The 19,136-nt window shown below is 46.1% G+C and overlaps 1 protein-coding gene across 4 annotated transcripts in view; it reads right to left on the reverse strand.

Moving 5' to 3' along the window:
* Nucleotides 1–19,136, reverse strand: part of LOC121302240 (methylcytosine dioxygenase TET3-like) — a 55,549-nt gene that overhangs the window by 11,840 nt on the left and 24,573 nt on the right. For 2 of the 4 annotated variants that reach the window (XM_041232080.1, XM_041232078.1), the window contains 5 exons: nucleotides 8,360–11,591; nucleotides 5,532–5,555; nucleotides 4,841–4,931; nucleotides 1,552–1,645; nucleotides 1,081–1,289 (listed from right to left, as the gene is read on the reverse strand). In XM_041232080.1, coding sequence (XP_041088014.1) covers nucleotides 1,081–1,289; nucleotides 1,552–1,645; nucleotides 4,841–4,931; nucleotides 5,532–5,555; nucleotides 8,360–11,546 — 3,605 coding nt within the window. In that variant the 5' untranslated portion in view covers nucleotides 11,547–11,591. Of the gene's footprint in view, nucleotides 1–1,080; nucleotides 1,290–1,551; nucleotides 1,646–4,840; nucleotides 4,932–5,531; nucleotides 5,556–8,359; nucleotides 11,592–18,426; nucleotides 18,768–19,136 lie in introns of those variants that run through there. The other 2 variants (XM_041232081.1, XM_041232079.1) reach the window with 2 other exon arrangements.

The following is a 19,136-nucleotide window of genomic DNA, read 5'->3' on the forward strand; positions in this document are numbered from 1 at the left end:
GAATTGAATCTATATAGTCTTGAACAAAGAAGACTACACAGCAACCTGATTCAAGCATTCAAAATTCTAAAAGGTATTGACAATGTTGACCCAAGGGACTTTTTCAACCTGAAAAAAGAAACAAGGACCAGGGGTCACAAATGGAGATTAGACAAAGGGGCATTCAGAACATAAAATAGGAGGCACTTTTTTACACAGATAATCGTGAGGGTCTGGAATCAACTCGCCAGTAATGTTGTTGAAGCCGACACCCTGGGATCCTTCAAGAAGTTGCTTGATGAGATTCTGGGATCAATAAGCTACTAACAACCAAATGAGCAAGATGGGCCAAATGGCTTCCTCTCGTTTGTAAACTTTCTTATGTTCTTATTGTGAGAGTGCATACTGCAATACTGCGATACCGTGACCATAAAACTGCAACACTGCAATACAGCAACACTGCGATACTGTGACATTGTGACAGTGAGAACAGCGCTACTGAGATACTGTAACACTGCGAAACTGCAATACAGCAATATTTTCAACATTCAATTTAAATGGAACGTTTGTTACCTTGGATAAGTCATCAATATGTGACCACTGGCAAGCCCCAAACTTTTCCATGATCAAACTTGAGAAAGGAATCCCCATTCGTTTTTTAATCGACATTTCCATGGCACGGCCAGAGATGATGTATTGAGTTTTGATCGTGGAAAAGCCTTGGGCTTACCTGTTCTCTGATACTGAGGATGACTCAGTAAAAAAACACAACGATCCAGTGCAACACAAACGCTTCTCCTGCTGTTCAGATCATCAGATACACTTTGAGAGGCTGGAACATTAACCTTGTTTCAATGGTTACATTTCCGTGGATATTTTAACACTTCAAGTTTTAAAAGCTCTGTGTTCTCCTGTCCTGCAAGAACTATGCATCAGCTGCAGAGTCACTTACAACAATGTCTCACCCGAAAGACGTTAAGGTTAAGTCATCATCACGACGCAGATGTCAACCCCCCCCGCCCCCGACAGAAACGATCCCCAAAAGAGCTGAAACAACACATGGGCAAATAAACATGACCCTGTCATTCACTCATCACTCACTCGTCGTTCAGTCCGCAGCGCCGGCTCGTGGGGTTGCCCATCTTGGTGAGGGTGTCGGAGAGCTCTCGGTACAGCGCGTCCCCCAGCCCCCGCGGGACCCCCTCCCAGGCCAGGATGAGGATGACAATGAAGGAGTTGGCACAGCGATGCCCCGTCCGGTGCCGCACCAGACACAGCAGCTTCTCTGTCTCACTCGCCCTGCGGATCACCTGACAGAGAGAGAGAGAGAGAGAGAGAGAGAGAGAGAGAGAGAGAGAGAGAGAGAGAGGTCTCAGTATTATAATAAAATGTTTTCTATTCGAACGTTGGGATTGTGGTAGAGTGGCTGTGAAATCCCTCCTCCTGTCCACCAAAGAGGGAGTTCATGAAGCCAGTCTGAATGAAATGAACATTTATTTGAATTCAAGTCACTGCCCCAGCTACAGAAACTCCACTTTTGCAACCACAGTCACGCCACTGTGCTGCACTCACCCACTTAGCGATGGGGCAGCCCTGTGAGCTCTTGCCCTCCTTGCCAGTGTAGAGCACCTTCTCAATGCGGACAGCCTCCCCCTTCTCTCCAAACCTGCACAGCAACAACAAAAACAATGGCTTATATAGCACCTTGACAACTTTTTGGTTTTGCTTTGATTCGTTTTTTGTAGTTTAGCTTTACCTTGCTATGTAACGAACCGACATCTCAGCCCATTGAATTGAATGAGAAGGCAAGGGCTGGACGTGAAAAAACAATTGTCTGGAGATGTCAGTTCCTTACAGCTGGTCCTTTGCTTGTCTTACACTTTGCTATGCTTGAAGTCTACCACAGCAAACAATCGCTTTAGCATTCATTCTTTTTTTTTTGGTTATTACAGTATAATAGCAATGTATCACTGTATAGCGATTTGCATCCATGTGCAGCAGTGTATAGCAATCTGTATCAATATATCAGTGATGGAAATAAGACTCCCATTGCATAGCTGTTTCATCCATTCTTTGTTTCACTATGAGTTTAATAAGACATACCTGAGCTTGTTACCTATACACACTGTGGCTAATCAAGCTCGCAGTAAAACTTGGAATGGGGGAAGCTGCTCTGCAATAGGAGTCTTATTTCCATCCATGCAATTCAATGCATCAATGTGTATCCACGTAAACCAGCATAAAATTATGTATTAGTGTGCATCATTGTGTATTGCTGTACATCGTTGCTGTTTATCACTAGGCATGGCTGTGTATCACTATATCAGCGTCTATCCAGTTTCTTGTCTTGGGATTAACACACTGAGCCTTCTGCCTGACCTGCACACTCTCCTTATTCCCAGGCCCTGATGATCTTCATGGGTGACTGAATGCAAGCAGCCCATTGTGCAGCTCCCACCTCGTAACGGCAAACGCACACAGGCACTTCAAAGCAGGCAGCATGCTGGAGGGGGTGGGGGAGGTGGTGGTGGCTGGCAACTGCTGCCGAGAGACGATACCTTGATCCTGCTTCCAAAACCACGTGGCGCTCCCTGTCTTAATTAACATTGTAATTTGCCCACAATGTGACGCACACTGAAAGGTTGGAAGATACTTACTGCTATCAGCTTACTTGACTGTGTTCCCTTCTAAAAGCTTACTGCGCTATACTGTGTTTCAAGCAAAGCGGAAGTGTAGTAAATAACATTACAATCCTGCTTTCCTATAAGCATGTATACTGTTTACAAAAGCCAACTTCCCGACGTTTTGGTATGTTTAACATACCTTTGTCAAGGGAAAAATGTGTTGGAAAACTCACTTGTTACACTCACTTATTTCTATTTAAATCTATGAATGTGCTTGTGATGTCATTGAGTACATAGTTAATGATGTAACGATCTACTGTTCCTTTCTACGTAAACCTTCAGGTATTGAGTCAATGTATCCAATTATGTTCCATTATTCTTGTCTATTTGACATTATCTAATTTGATTTCTTCTAAAACTACACACTGTAGGTCACCCATTCATATTAGTATACCCTACTTTAGTTTTATCAGATAATCTGATTGGGTGTCAGAAGCTATTGTTTTTTCTTGCCCAGCCACCCATTATTGTCTTTAATTGCCAATTAAAACCTGACACTTGGACAGCACTTCCATCTACGATCAGCAGGAGGTGGGGAGCAACTCCAGGGGTCAGAGGTGACCCCAGGGAGCAGGGTCAGAGCAGTTGCATTGTCTGAGCGTCACGCCACCTCATCAGAAACACAACGACCCAGTGACCTGACTGTAACTTTACCAATCTGCGATGGACCCCAATTATCACTCGCCATTCTGAAGGAGGACTGGCCTAGGGCTTCTTTGGCAGTGTGCTGAAAATAATGATAAGGACGCCGTATTATTATGTCTACTCTAAGCTGTAATAAATAATCTATCGCATGAGTTTCTTGACTGAACACAAAATAAGAAGTTGTCTCCAGTGCTCATGCTTTTTAAGCACTTAACTCATTTTTAATTTAACTTCTATTTGTTTTTTTAAGTCGTAAAACACCTGTTCATTTTCGCAAAAAACTAAAAACCGAACAGCAAAGTAATATAGATTTCAAGCTCTCTGTATTTGATTACGATTTTTTTTTTCTCCTGTCAAACACATAGCAGTTAGAGGAAATGCTTCGGAAAATATTGGTTGGTGCTGATTAGAACATAAATATAGCTCGAATTTGAACTATATTAATAATAAAGCTGCATATAATCCTATACTGGACCAGCACTGAAGCTGAAAATGTACAGTCTTTAAGGATCACATACTGTACAGCTGCGGCCAAAAGTTATGCATGACCTCGAATTTTAGGATCGAGACATCATTAAAAAAAATTATATAAAAGGACATAATTTAGATATTTATCAAAAGCCTACTGGAAGCCAAAGTAGGAGTACAATACACTTAGATTTCAAAATGTCACATTTTTCAATTTTTGTCAGTTTTTCGTTAAGTACTGTAAAGTCATAAATGTTTGTCTTTTATTATGTGTTTTTATCGCGTATGACCAAACATTTTTAGCATGAATATCAAATTCCATTAATAATGCATACTTTGTATATTGCAACAGGTCGGGAACATTTCTGGAGAAAACTAGGTGTTATTGGTGTGATTTGCAAATATTTTGGTCAAATATTTAAGGCTTTACAAACTACAAACTGGTATGTAATTAAATATGTTAACATAACATTCTGACTTTATAAAGCAGAATTAGTTAATTCTGTAGGGTGATGCAAAACCTTTGGCCACAGCTGTAGATCATTCCTTTCATTAGGTCAAATCTGATTGGAGAAGACGGGTGGAAGCTGAAGAAGGGCATATTCAAAACTGAGGGGAGAAGGAGCTTTTTCACGGAAAGGGTTATGAACCAATGGAACAGGCTGCCGGACTGCCTTGTTGAAGCAGAGACTTTCGGATCCTTGAAGAATAGACTGGATGCTGTCATGAACAATACTGTACAACCCTCTCTGTGACCATAATAAGACCTTTAGCTAGCTGTCTGGAGGAGGGGCTGCCCGTCTAGCCATGGATTCCCAGAGGTTTCATTTCCCATACTAACCTGGTTAAGGTTTTATGTTCTCCTATCCTGAGAACTAGTGGACCACGCTGGCATCAAAGCGAGCGAGCCTAGGTGGGCCGAATGGCCTTTTAGCGTTCTTGAATTTCTTATGTTCTTATGCAAATAAAAGCAATTAGTAGAATCAGTAAACTAGACGTGGAGCACAGCTGTATCAAGGCATGTGTGATGCGCCAGTGGTGGAGGCCTACAGGACTTCACTCACCTGTCTTCCATGAGCTCTCGAATGGACGCGACGGTTGGCCCGGACCCCAGGTGGGTGTAGTATGGCCCCTCGTCCTTCTCTATGATTTGTTCTGTGACCAAGAAACAAACAAAGCCAAACACGTCATTGCGGGCTTAACCCTGCGTGCTAGCGGGAGCTGCCAGTCCACCCAGGCCAAAATGTTGGGCTGAAATGCTGCTGTGGCTACATAAGCAACAAGATGTGTGGAGAGAACCCCAAGTCAAATATAGATAGATAGATAGATAGATAGATAGATAGATAGATAGATAGATAGATAGATACACTGTGTATAGGGTCACATAGATAGATAGATAGATAGATAGATAGATAGATAGATAGATAGACAGATAGATAGATAATGCTAATATGGGTATCTATGGATATACCCAAATCAACATTACACCAGCCCTGTACATTATTGTGGAGTTGATCCTTGCCCCTCTAGAGTTGATAAAAGCCATAAACAAGCCTGTGTGTGTTGTGTAATTCTGGGATTGTGAGCTTTGCACAAGAGTAACTGGTGTAAACCAAGACATGGTCTGTCTGAGGCTCAGGATTGTTGGGGGGGGGGCGCTGAGTTCAGGTTAACCCTTTCAGCACTGTGGAGATGCTCCTTTGTTTCTTGAGACAGCTGAGCGCTGTGTGGAAGAGCAGTCCAGGGGCAATGTACCTTTGAGGGGGGTGGTGAAGGATCCTAACAGAGGAAGAGGTGAGAGAGAAAGCGATAGCAGGGGTTAATGCAGGCAAAGCATGTCCTAGACAAGTCGATTTTCTCAATGGGCTCCCTTACCTTACCTTACAATTACATAACTGTGATTGTCATTACCCTTAGAAAAGTTTCTCATAGTAAAGAAACAGCACATTGTAATAAGGCATAGTGAAAGCATGGTAAAGTGCATGTACAGTGATGCATGGCAAAGCATATAAAAAACCATGGCACACCATGCTAAACTATGGTAAATGCATAGGGGGAATCTATCACGCACGTTTACTGTGGTTGCAAACATCATTGAAAACTATCCAATGTTAATTGATGACTGCTCTTAAATCTTGATTAAAACCCAGAGTTAACCCTTTGCGGACCAGGTCCAACATTCCAATGTTCCCTTTGCAACATGTGCGGACCTGAGAACCAGGGATGGAAGGAAAAATCTGAGTTTTGTCCTTGAGGTATTGAGGAAGGAGGGTCGGGAAAGGGTTAACCCAACCGAGGGAAAGAGAAAGTTGAATTGAAATCTCTGGTATCTGGGGAGGGGCTGTGTGGAAGGTCACATTCTTGGGTGGGTAAGGAGGGGTGGGGGGGATGTGTGTACACTGACGACTAGTCACACTAACAGGCTCGTGGGGTGGGGGGGGGGGGGGGGGGGGGGGGGGGGGGGGGGGGAGTTCAGACCTGGGGACCACCCCAGTCAACCCCCCTGCTAAGAATCTAAGAAAGAGCAAAGGGGGAAGAGAAAAACAGTGAGGACTCGGATGCCAGAACTTCATGAACGTTGGGAGACAACCAATTCTGTAGTAACTAAAAGTATTTTTTGTAGTTAGCCAATTCAACATGACTTCAACAAACTATGGATTGTGATCTGCTTGAATATCAGAAAGATAAACTTAGCTGATTCTTCTTCTTCTTCTTCTTCTTCTTCTTCTTCTTCTTCTTCTTCTTCTTCTTCTTGTCTTCCTCATTCTCATCCTTTTCTTCTTCTTCTTGGATTGTGATCTGCTCAGATCTCGGTAAGATAAACTAAACAGCAGCAACAGCAGCAGAGCCAAAACTACAGACTGAGATGCAGACCCCTGCCAGGAATCGGAGGGAGAAGCGCTGAGAGCCACACGTCTTTTTCTTTCTCTCTCATTCTTTTTGATGAAGTGTGGCTTCGCTGCCGCTTTCATTTCTGCCATCTGGCAGGCGGCCAGGAGAGCAGGCAGGCAGAGCCCCGCTCAGCTGGAAACTCACAGCCCAGACAGAGCAGATCAATAACCAACAAAGAGAGCGGATGATTGTATCAGTGTCTGATAGTGGAGACGCATGGGGAGGGAGGAGGTGTGGGAAAGAGGAGAGAGGGAGGGGTGTGACAGAGGGGGAAGAAGAGAAGTGGAGGAGAGAGGGGAAGGGGAGAGGAGAGAAGGGGAGGGGGGAGAGAGGGAGGGAGAGGGAGAGGGGGAGGAAGAGATGAAAGAGGGAGCAGGACAAAGAAGGAGAAAAGGAATGGGTCAGAGAGGGAGAGAAAATAAGAGTGGGATGACGCGTGTAGGAAAGAGTCTAAACTAGGAAAAGGTATGCTGACCCTGACCGGTCCCTACCTGACCAGTCCCTTCCTGACGGGTCCCTATTTTTTATATCCCTTCTCAGCTGCAGTGTGGGCTTTTCAGAAGCTGTCTACCCAAACAGGAGGCTGGCGGATTGCAAATGAAGGAGCGGACGTGCTTTCAGATTGAATCGTCTTGATCCCCTTCTCAAGGGACAAAAGAGCCATTTGCCTCTCCTGCTCTTTTGTGTGTGTGTGTCCCGCGCTCCTCTGCACCCCCTTCCCTCTCCATAATCCTGTTAAAGGTTTCTGTTCAGCGATAAATGAACCAGACGGCCAAGCTGCACGCTGACCTAGTCTGGCTGGCAGCAATAGCAGGGAGCAGAGCGAACTGAGCTGGGATAGACAGCTCCACGGGTGCTGAACTTGCTGTAAACTCTCAAGGACGTGTCTTCAATGGAAGTTTACAACGCAGTACAGTGTAAGGCGTCAGGCAGTGTGGCTTAAAAAAAAACCTGCCAGACTGTTTTGCCTTGGCAACAGGCTGAATCTTTCAGGGTTTTCTATATCAAAGAAATCGTTTCCTTTTAAAACACGCATTGTGCATGTTACTCAACTTACTAGCAAGTTGTTTTTGTTGCAGAGTTTCGCAAAGTCTTTGTCAGTGTCAGTTGAAGGATTATATAAAGTTTTGCACAGATACAAACTTTACTCAATTCCTCAAAACAGGCTTCATCTTTTAGTACTGGAATGTCCCACTTTTAGAAACAGGATTTATCACAAGTGTATAAGCAGTCACCAGATGCAAGTAATAAACAGTAAGTGACTTGAAGACAGAAGCACAGGCAGCTCCTAAATCCACCAAATTCTTAAACCCTCAATAATCTTTGGTTGAAATTCACAATCACATTCTCCAGAGTAAGGCTGCAAAATTAGCCGTAAAAATGAACTGGATAAGCTGCCCCTTAGGTAACAATGTAAAACTTAAAAAGTCGAGCAGGCAAACATTTCAACTAGAGCCATCGTCAGTCTCTACTTAACTTAGCGTTTGCCTAATAATCTTTAAGGTAAAACTATAGGAAGCTAAATCAAGCAGGCAAAAGTTTATAGTTTGAAGAAGGCACTGTTTGCTTGGTTTTGTTTCTTACAACTGTCTAACGGTCTGATTGATTGTTTTAAAGCTAATAATCTGTGACTGAGTGCGTGTTGGATGCAGAACTAATTAGGAAGAACCCTAGCTTGCTTGCTAACTCACCGACACAGTCACAGGTGGGGAACTCTGCCTGCGTCCCCTTGATGGGGGTGTCCAGGAGGCTCTTTGTGGGAGTGTCCAGATAGCGTAGGGGGGACTCCAGGAAGCCACTGATCGAGGGGGTGAAAGGGGGCTCACCCTTGGAGGGGGTCTGTCCTTCTCCCAGCCCGTTGTCCATGCTGAAGCAAGCAGTGGTGGACAAAACCGTGATAGCACCAGAAGACTCGATCTTGATCTTCTTCGGGGAGCAGGGAGAGGAGAAGGGCAGCGTGAAAGGGTTCTCCAGCACCCGGTGCTGCTGCTGCTGCAGGACAGAGTCCCGGGAGGGGGAGGCAGACTGGAGGGACAGAGATGGGGCTTCCGATACTCCCTGAGACTGAGATGATGACAACGAGTTGGGAGGGTCAAAATCGGAAATGACGTTGGGGGATCGACGTTCGACATCCTGACCGGCTCCTGGTGGCACTACAGAAGAGTTTTGGGGAGCACCATTTGCAGAAGGCTGAGGAGTTGAGGAGGTCAGTTCCAGTTTGGGATGTCCTGAGTTAGAATCCTGCTGCTGCTCTTGCTTCTGTTCTTGCTGATCACTGTTCCCTCCGAACTCAGCCTCAAACTGCCGGATGAGGTCCTCGAACTTGTCCTCAAGTGTGTGAATGCCCTGGAGAGCTGGAGCAAGGGGACCTCTCTTGCTGGGCTGACCTGTATCGGGTTCCTGGCCTGAGGAGCTCATCCTAGAATCCGAAGCCTTGTATTGTTCATCCGACCCTGAACCAACTTGACTCCCGACGTTCTCCACAAAATCCATGGAGGCGGGAGGCAGGGTGGAGGAAGTGGAGGCTGGTGCAGGAGTGAGGTTAGGGGGAGTCGGAATGGGGCCGCTCCCAGAGAAGTCTGCTTGTCCTGGAGCAGGCTGGTAGGCTGGGGAAGTAGTTGACGTTGCAGCACTGTGAGCGATCAGTTCCTGAGTGTTGGGCGGTGCAAGCCGGGCGTTCAGTGGGTGCTGCGTAGGCTGCCCTGGGTATCTGTTGACCGAAAGTTGGTCGGGGGTCAGGTAGTGGCTTTCTGCCCCTGCCATAGCTGCCAATGCCAAGGCGGCTTGCCGGCTTTCCTCCTGGGCTTTCTGCCGGAGCAGGTCCAGGTTGATCTGCGCTTGGGGGAGGAAGGTTGGGAGGGAGGCTTTCTGCTTGGTCTTCTTGATGACGATCTGTTTGGGTTTGGGCAGAGGGGACTGCTGGTTTGCGCCCAAAGGGAGCTTTTGGGACGGAGATGAGCCGACCTTCTTGGTCTTTTTCTCTTTGACCTCCTGCTTGACGGGCGCCGGGGCGAGATGCCCGCCGTGGGCAAACCAGCTCTGCTGAAGGTCCCGGAAGTTGGACGGCAAGGCGGAGGGGTTGGGGCTGTGTTCCTGGAAGAGGTTCCTTTTGTGATGCAAGTGCTGTTGCAGTGCGGCCTGGGTCTTGTAGTGCAGGCTCATAGTTTCAGAGTGCTGGTGAGGAAAATGGTTCATGGCTTGACCATTGACCAGACTGTAATTCCTCCCACTGGAGGAGAAAGCAGGATCCACAACCTCATTTTTAATCTTGGAGGCAGCCAACAACCCTTTGTCTTTGAGATGCTGTGGATGCTGCTGCAACACTTCGGGGATTTTAAACACAGATGGCAAGTATTTGTTGTTAGTGTCTCCCAGCAACTGGTGGAGCTCCGTGATGGGGTCGCTGAACGGGGATGGGGAGCTCTGATTGCAGTTCAACGTCCTCCAGGGATTGGCCGCTCGGCCCGGCTTGGTAAAGTTAGGGCTTTCCGGCAGAGCAGGGTTTGGGCTGTGTCCGGGTCTGGAGAATGTGGCTGGGGATGGGTTCTGGGAAGGCTGGTTGGCTGGTTGTTGACTACTGGAATTGGGCAAGGGCTCCCAAGTGGGCTGCTCCTGCTGGTCCTGCCTCTGCTGCCTTTGGAAATGGGAAGTCAGAGGAACGATCTGGCTTGGGAACACCTGGGAAGAAGATTGAAAACTGTTATGACAGCCGCTGTTCCTACTGCTCTGCAGTTGCATCTGCAAGGCCTGTTGATTTTCCCAATGTGAGTGATTAGGGGAATCAAAGGGTGACACGCTGACGGGAGATGCTAGAGATGTTGATAAGGATGAAGAGGAGTCTGTGGCTCCCACAAGTGCTCCCTGGTCTTTGGGGCCACCACAAGAGGTTTGCAAAGAAGGCGGGGAAGGTTCTGCGTGGCTACCGCTGTCGTGGTGCTGAAGTTGGGGTAGGTGGTGACTCAGGAAAGGATTAGGGTGATACAGCGAGAGGTTGGCTGTTGCCGACTCCCCAGCTGGTACAAAGGGCTGGGGGAGGATGGAGGACAGCTGGGTGAGGGCCTCGATAGCGATTGCCGTCTGCAAGCTGACGTTCCTCTCCTTGGCGATGGAAATGGCGTTTTGTGAGTAGGAGGTAAAATGAGACGCCGTCGAAGGTGTTCTGGCACGATCTTCCCGTCCCTCTGCTTCTGTTTCCGCGGCGGGGCTCGGGGCTCGGTGGGGGGTAGGGAAAGCGCCGTTGACGGGTTTCGAAGGCGTTCGATCGCACTGATCAACAGCCCCGCACTTCTGCTCAGTCCCAATGGCCATCTTGATTTTCTTCTCCAGCCATTCCAGATAGTCGGGGCACTCCGGGCCATCACAGTTGCAGTTGGGCGGCTTTTTCCCGTGTCTGGCCAGACTCAGGGCGTTCTGCAGCATGCTCAAGTCCTCTTCCCCCTGGCCGTCAGAGCCCCCGATGCTCCCCTTACCCCCGCCAACCTCGGACAGGCTGCTGCTGTTGCCGGCCATCTCCATGTTGAATTGCTCGTACAGCACCGCAGTCTGCAGTAACTCAGGCCCCGGCGTGCCCGTCTCTCTGCTCAAAGGCGGTGGCATGGACACAGCGGAGGCGGAAAAGGCTACCAGGGTCCTAGCGTCCTCCAAATCCACGTCGTTGTGTGTTGTTGTTTTTTCAGAGCAGCCCCCCATCTGGTTTCCCTCCAGTTCTCTATCGGTTTCGGGGAACCGTCCCTCTCCTCCCTCTTCTTCATCCCCATGCTGCTGTCCCTCTCCCTCTTCTTGTTCCTCGTCCTTCCCGCAGGCTCCCTTCCCCAGGCCGGGACGCTCCCCCAGTCTCAGCCTGCTTTCCTCCTCATGCTCGATTGGCCCCCCTTCCATTTGGCCAGTTCTGGGGCCATCCACTGAACTGACCCCTGAACCCGTCTGTAGAGAGAGAGACAGAGAGCGAGAGAGAGAGAGAGAAAGAGAAAGGAGCGGTCAGTCACTCAGAATCATCAATCTTAATCATTTAACGTAGAGTAGAATTAATATAGAAATGCAGACATATTGTATTGATTACAACTACCAAGATATTCTCAGAAACAATAATGTAAGAGCTTCTTCTATGAAATAGTTTGTTTTTTCTTGCTGGTTCTCAAGTGTTTTGCATTTTAGTAACTCACAGAACTCTAAACAAGTTACTCCCCAACTCTAGGGCTCCATTTTGAAGACATGGTGCATTCTGTAAACTGTTATAATAACTGAGTGCATAACCCTGGATGTGCTGCAGACAGTAACTCTCTAAACATGCACACCCTCCTTCTGTCCCGTATCCTCTCTCATTAACCCTCCCCCAGTTCTTAGTTAAAGGGCAGGCAGCCAGCCTGCCAGCAGCATCGCAGGAAAACCTTATTCTAGATCACGCTAACAGAGAACCCAATCAAAACCACTCACTCCCACAGAGACAGGGAGAGGGAGAGAGGGAGATATGAATGACAAGTAGCAGTTTGGGATTATCCAGGCAGGTTGTTTGAAGTGAGGCGGTTGTGCTTGATTGTACCTGTAGTGCTGATTTAACTTGGGTTCAACCAACACAGGAATACTTTTTTTTGTCTGCGCTGACTTTCCAGTTTGGTTTCTGAAAGCTGTTGGTTTGTTCACGTTCTGTTCAGCAGCCTCTGTGGTAGCCTTTTGCTTAATGTGTGATTTTGAAGTTATAGCGGTTCTGCTTTGTCGTCCATTTTTGGTATTTTACCTCCAATGCTAAAAATTAGATTTTAGCAACCTAAACCAAAGCAATGCAGCACTGACTTTGTCCCATCCCCTACTGTACAGTACAGGTCACAGAAAAGCAGTACAGACGCACTGATAGGCTGATTAAAACATTGTTGTCATCTGAACGGTAAACAAGATAGTCAACCGTTTTGGAGTATTTTTTTTTTAAAGTTATATTTCTCTAAGGTTTTGTTTTTGCCTAAGTGCCAAAGCACACAGGAAGGCGAAGGAATAAAAAAAGCCTATCTACAGAAGAAAGATACATAGTTTGCGTCGCTTGCATTGTGCAGTAGTTCACAAGGTTTCTTTCCTCCCCTCACCAACTGAAAGTGTCCTGATTTTTTACTCTTGCCATCTGGTCGCCCTACAATATAGTATAGTATAGTATAGTATAGTATAGTATAGTATATCGCCTTTATATTCAAACACTACACTGATGAAGGCAGAAGGTCAAACCACGTGTCTACTACAGGACTGTTGTCTCGGGTCTTTAAAGGTATTTAACTAGACAGGCCCTTGAGGCCAGAGGCATGCAGGAACTAACTGAACCCACCCCCAGTACAGCCTAATAACAGATCACAATGGTTACCTTGCGTGAATCATTAACAGCGCACCCCCTCCGCCCTGCAAAGGTGAGTAAACATAGCCTTTCGACTGCAGGAACCTGCATGCCTCAGTGAGCCACGGGCTGCTGGAGAGAAGTGCCTGCTGTGGGTTTGCCTGGCTTGTTTGATGATACACAGGTCTAGTGCTACTCCCAGCGCCCCTGTTTACACACATCTCAACAGAAACAGTGACGCTACTGCTGCACACAGCTGCCCAGCAAGGCAATCCCGGTGCAAACGCACACTGATCATCCCCCTTCCCTGTGTATAAGATGTGTCGTGAAGTTGCCGCTGCTAGTAATACTGTGGTCTGCTAATGGTTTCATAGACAGGGTTTCTTCAGGGTGATAACGTCCTTTGGATGAGAAGTAAAACAAGCAAGGTCCTATTGTGACTGCAGTAGCAGTTGTTCACCCCCTAGTCTCTGTAAGTCACTGTGGATAAAAGCGTCTGCTACTGGGTTATAATGCGCAGTTATTCTGCAGCTCAAGACATTTTCCTGAGCTCTAAACATTCACTCACAGGGCATGCAGTGCCAGCACTAAAAAAAGAAACGACGAAATATATTCGGTCACTTCTGTGTTTACACCAGTTTTCCTTCCTCATGAAAACGTGTCAGTGGGACTTTGCATGAAGTTGTCGTTATGCAAAAAAAAAAAAAAAAGCACTTCTCATTCCCCTTCGTGTATGTGTGTGTGTGTGTGTGTGTGTGTGTGTGTGTGTGTGTGTGTGGGTCAGTGTGTGTGTGTCAGTGTCAGTGTGTGTGTGTCAGTGTGTGTATCAGTGTGAGTTTGTGTGTGTCAGTGCGTGTGTCAGTGTGTGTGTCAGTGAGTGTGTCAGTATGTGTGTGTGTGTGTGTGTGTGTCAGTGTGTGTGTGTGTGAGTGTGTGTGTGTGTGTGTGTGTGTGTGTGTGTGTGTGTGTGTGTGTCAGTGTCAGTGTGTGTGTGTAGTTTTGCTCAGCAGACCAACCGTCTGTCCAACAGAGTAACACCTATTATTCAGAGCCTGATCTGTATAATGTTTTAGCTGCATAAATATTTAGTCCAGCCCTGACTAACTTTCATGGCAGTGGAGGCTCACGACCCTGTACAGAATAGTAATGAGAGTCAAAGTCTGTATTTTGATAGCAAGACATTCAGTGTGTAGCTGGGTACAAAGGTGTGAGGGAAGGAGGGAATACGAGAGAGAGAGAAAGCAGAGAGAGGGCAGACAAAGAGAGAGAGAGGGAGCAGAGAGAGGGCAGACAAAGAGAGAGAGAGGGAGCAGACAGAGATGGAGAGAGAGAGAGCAGAGAGCAGAGAGAGAGCAGAGAGAAAGAGAGCAGAGAAAGAGGGAAAGAGAGAGGGAGAGAGAGAGAGAGAGAGCAGAGAGAGGGATAGAGAGAGAGCAGAGGGAGAGAGAGAGAGCAGAGGGAGAGAGAGCAGAGGGAAAGAGAAAGAGAGCAGAGAGAGAGAGAGAGGGAGAGGGAGAGAGAGGGCAGATGGAGAGAGAGAGCAGAGAGAGAGGGAGAGAAAAAGGGGGGATAATATCAAACTTAATGTGGTCAATCAGCTTCAAAATGCTTCAGGTAGTCAGGTCTCTACACTGAAGGTCTATACAAGAGCTAAAATGTTTGACTTAGTTTCGTACAGCTTTTTAACTAAGAATAAACTTATAGTTAAGAACACAAATGAAGGCATAAGACAAACGCTTGCCTACTTAACCAGTCCAGGACTTCCCTATCTCTGCCTCTTTATCTCACTGTCTCCCTGTCATCTCTCCAAGAAAGTCCATTCCCAGTTCAGCTTTCCCCCATCTCTCTGTCTCTGTCTTTCTGTCTCAGTCTCTCTGCTTTCTTTCAAACCACCCATTCCCTTTCAAAAATCCATTCCAGGATTTCCCCCATCTCTACATGTCTCTTTATCTCTCTGTCTCCCTGCCTTCTCTCAGATACAGTCCATTCCCTTTCAAATATCTGGTCCACGTTTTTCCTATATCTGCCTCCCTGCCTTATTACAAACACAGTCCATTCCCCTCCACTGATCCAGTCCAGGATACCTCTCTCACACTACCCACGATATCAGACAGCAGTATCCTCAAGGAGCTGTCAGGATTGAGAATGCATAAGGTAAGTCCTCGGTCTCCAAAAACTGGAAATGCATTAATGAAAATGGTTACAGCATGCAGCATTGCAGTACATAAACACCACTAAAGACCGCTCGTACCTTTTTGCTTATTACATGCCTGAGCTAAAACAGAGAGGGCATTCTTTTCACTGCAGAAATAGCTGGAGGGCTGCAGTTTAGATCATAGATTGGCAGACAATAAGGCAGGACCCTATCCAGTGTTTTATTCAGGTGTGTGTGTCTGATTTACAATAAAACGCAGCTTTTTTCTTTGATAGACCTTTTATAACCGACTCTGAACAATCGTGAACATTTGTGCAAAACTGCATTGCCAGGCCTACTGCTGTAATGTGTTATTCAGCTACCTGGAGTATTTTATAGCGTGGAAATCACACAGGCGCAAGAGAGTCCAGTTAAACAAACTGCTTAGCGACTTGTTGTTCAGTAACATGTACAGCACTGTGATCACCTTTTTTTATTTTATTTACAAAAATCTCTACCCAGGATGGACTCTTGAGCTGCAACAATTCTTTCCAACATTGTCCCCGAAAAAAGGTCAAAGATACTTTCACATGCTGGGCACCCCATCAAACACAGCTAACTAACAGAGAGGAAACATCTAGCAGCAACACTCAATAACAGCAACAACTAACATCTTAAACACGCAGACATCGGGTGAAAAAAGAATCCATACGCCAACGCAGGGATCGAAATAAGATTCCCATTGCATAGCGGTTTGCTTCATTCCAGGTTTTACTGTGAGTTTAATAAGACACACCTGAGCTTTTGTGACCTGTACACGCGCTGGGGCTAATCAAGCTCGTAGTAAAACCTGGAATGGGTTTGACTGCTTTGCAATAGGAGTCCCTGTAACGATGAACGATTTGAATTGAGTTAGTGACGATGACAATCATTAATCCTAATAACCGTCACCACAGAATCAGAGATCAGTACAAAGTTATTAAAGGTCGAGAAGCTAGCCTTTGAATGGCGTTAGATAAAGGCGTCTGTGTCGACGTGAGCGGCCAGCACTTCGGGGGTTAAACTGCTTGACCTTGGCCCCGCCCCCTCTCTTTCTGAAAGTGTGTCACATGGGAAACACCGGTTCAATATTTATCCTGCCGCAGATTCCACTACGACCGCCGCTGCTGAGTATCAGCTGCAGACTGGAAGTCTGAGATATTAAACAAACTGGTTTGAAGATATAACAATTGCTACTTGAGCGCGTTCCTTTGAAACCGGGTGACTCCTGTGTTTATAGGTCACCTGAACTCAGCAGCCCTGTCGGATTGTCGAATGCTCTTATCAGCCTCTTGCTTCACTTCCAGTGACTGAACCATCACCGACCCACAGCTTTGCTAATCAACGCATTTACATAACCAAATACAGTTGGGAATGTTGTAAGTATGCACGTTTGTGTGTGTGTGTGTGTGTGTGTGTGTGTGTGTGTGTGTGTGTGTGTGGGCGAGTGTGTGAACATGTGACTGTGCGTGAAAGAGACACCCAAGACATTTAATACCAGTTTACCTCGTATAGCACACAGTGCCTGCAATGACATTACATTTCATTCCACACACTTTACACTCATCTGGCCTCGATTTGCTTATGTCCTTTAAGGAAAAAAAAACAAATACCGTTGAGATCAATTAACCTTAGCTAGCCAATAGCGGCATTGCCATCAGTAGCAACGTCATAAATGGTTTGGAACAGATACAGCGCAGTACAGACAGATAGTGGATACGGCAGCACTACCAGCATTGTGTGTTCATACCAGTGGGATTCAAAATATGAAAACTATTCTGCCACTCCTGTTGCAGCTGACCTTGTGCTACCATTATCATAGAGCCACTGGCATTGTGGGAGCAGCTGTCTGTCTGTCTGTGTGTCTGTGTGTGTGTCTGTCTGTATGTGTTTATGACTGCAGAGCTGCACTGCTAGTGTGACAGCAAAAAAGGTCAGAGAGAAGAAGAAAAGAGAGAGAGAGAGAGAGAGAGAGAGAGAGAGAGAGAGAGAGAGAGAGAGAGAGAGAGAGAGAGTCAAATCAAGAACCGGCGAGCGATCAAGAGCGAGAGCGAGAGGGCTGACAAAAAATAAGCCGTTTTCTTTTTTTTTTTTACTGCAGACAGTAGTTTTATGAACTCCAGCCGTTTGCCTCTTCGTGCTGCTCTGATGTTGCTGGAGTACAGTGGGTAGGCTTTTTTAAAATCTCTGTTTGTCGCATTTAGGAAGCCCGCTCTACACTACCTCACACTCATTGCTCAGGCTCCCAGCCTCCTGATTGGTCAAATCCCACCACTGTACAAGTACGTCATCAAAGTGGCGACAGCCAAACACTGAACTTGAACACAAAATCTCCCTTACTCCCAACACACAGCTACGAAACAGAGTGTTCAAAAGCATACTTATTCCCTTCCGAGATAGCGGACAGCGATGTGTACAGTACTGCACACTAGAGAGAATGAAATGTCTTTATTTCGCGGGTTGAAGACAGCTTTTTTTTATTTTATTCAGCACTGCTAAAGGCGACACTGTATTTTGAGACTACAAGAAATGGCCAGGATTTATTCATTTTAGCACACATCCTTTAAAAAAAAAAAAAACTATAATACAATCCTGCTGCTAGTCTCAGCTGCAAACACAAATAATTGTTTCTGCAGCGACTGGAAAGAAAAGAAGCAAGGCTGATCGGTCTAGGGCTTTTAAAAATGTCGTGGCAAGAAATTACATCAGAGTAATTGCAGAAGAGAATATGGCAGTTCCTGATTTTATAAATTTTTCACTGTAGCCCAGGCGACCTTGCCACTCTTGCAAATACGGAATAATCACATTGAGAAACTGCAGGCATTAAAAACACACACATACACACACACACACACACATCTACCAAGCAAGAAGAGCAATCTGGATGAGCTTATTGTAAACCAGACAATGCACAATTTGTACCCATATAGTACTATTCATAACATTATGGGCCCTTGTGTAATTTCACATTGATCTGAATTTTTTCTGTCTTTCTTTGAAGAAGGAGGACAACATAATTGACAATACCACCCGTCTCCCACCCCCCTTCCCTTTCAAACCAAACAAAAGCCAGCTAGACCAACATAGCAGTAAAACTAATAATAATAATAATAATAATAATTATAATTATAATTATAATTATAATTATAATTATACGTAAGTATTCATAAAATATAATAATAATAATAATAATAATAATAATAATAATAATAATAATAATAATAAATAATAATAATAATCAGACATGCTCCAGCTGCCTGTCTGGTACTTACGTTAGTAAGGTCCACCCAAAGCAGCTAGCAGTACAAGGAACTTGAAGAAGGCGACACATCAAGAGACAGAGCAGAGAATGTGACTGCAAGCCCTACAACCCAAGGGTGTAGAGTGCAGGAAACCCAGCGGTAATCTGGTGAGCTATTCAGGCTTGCACAGACACACAGAGACGCATACTCACACACACACTCTCTTTCTCTCTCTCTGTCACACTCACACACAGACTACACGCCAGACTCTGTTTCCCTGTCACGATACACAAGCACAGAGCAACGCTCCCCTTCTGTATTTCTCTCTCGCTCTTTAACTCTCTCCCTGTTCTCTATTTCTCTCTCCCCTCCTCTCTCTCTCTCTCTCTCTCGCCCCCTCTCTCTCTCTCTCTCTCTCTCTCTCTCTCTCTCTCTCCCTCTCTCTCTCTCTCTCTCTCTCTCTCTCTCTCTCACACACACTCACACACACACAGGCCTCTCCGCCCTGCCCCCACTCTTTCAAGCACACACTGTCTCCTCCTCTCTGGTTACGGCGGATGTAAAGGCCATTATTCCAGTCACACTGCGCACGTACTTTGCAATGCAGCAAGATTGTAAAGAGCAGGCAGCGCCTGCAGGAGCAACTCGCACAGCAGAGCACAGCACAGCATAGCACAGCAATGGACAAGCGTTCTGCCATTCTTAAGCATTGCTAGATGTGTGTGTATACGGATGTCTGC

This window comes from Polyodon spathula, chromosome 29, assembly GCF_017654505.1.
Source record: "Polyodon spathula isolate WHYD16114869_AA chromosome 29, ASM1765450v1, whole genome shotgun sequence".
NCBI classification, from domain to species: Eukaryota; Metazoa; Chordata; class Actinopteri; order Acipenseriformes; family Polyodontidae; genus Polyodon; species Polyodon spathula.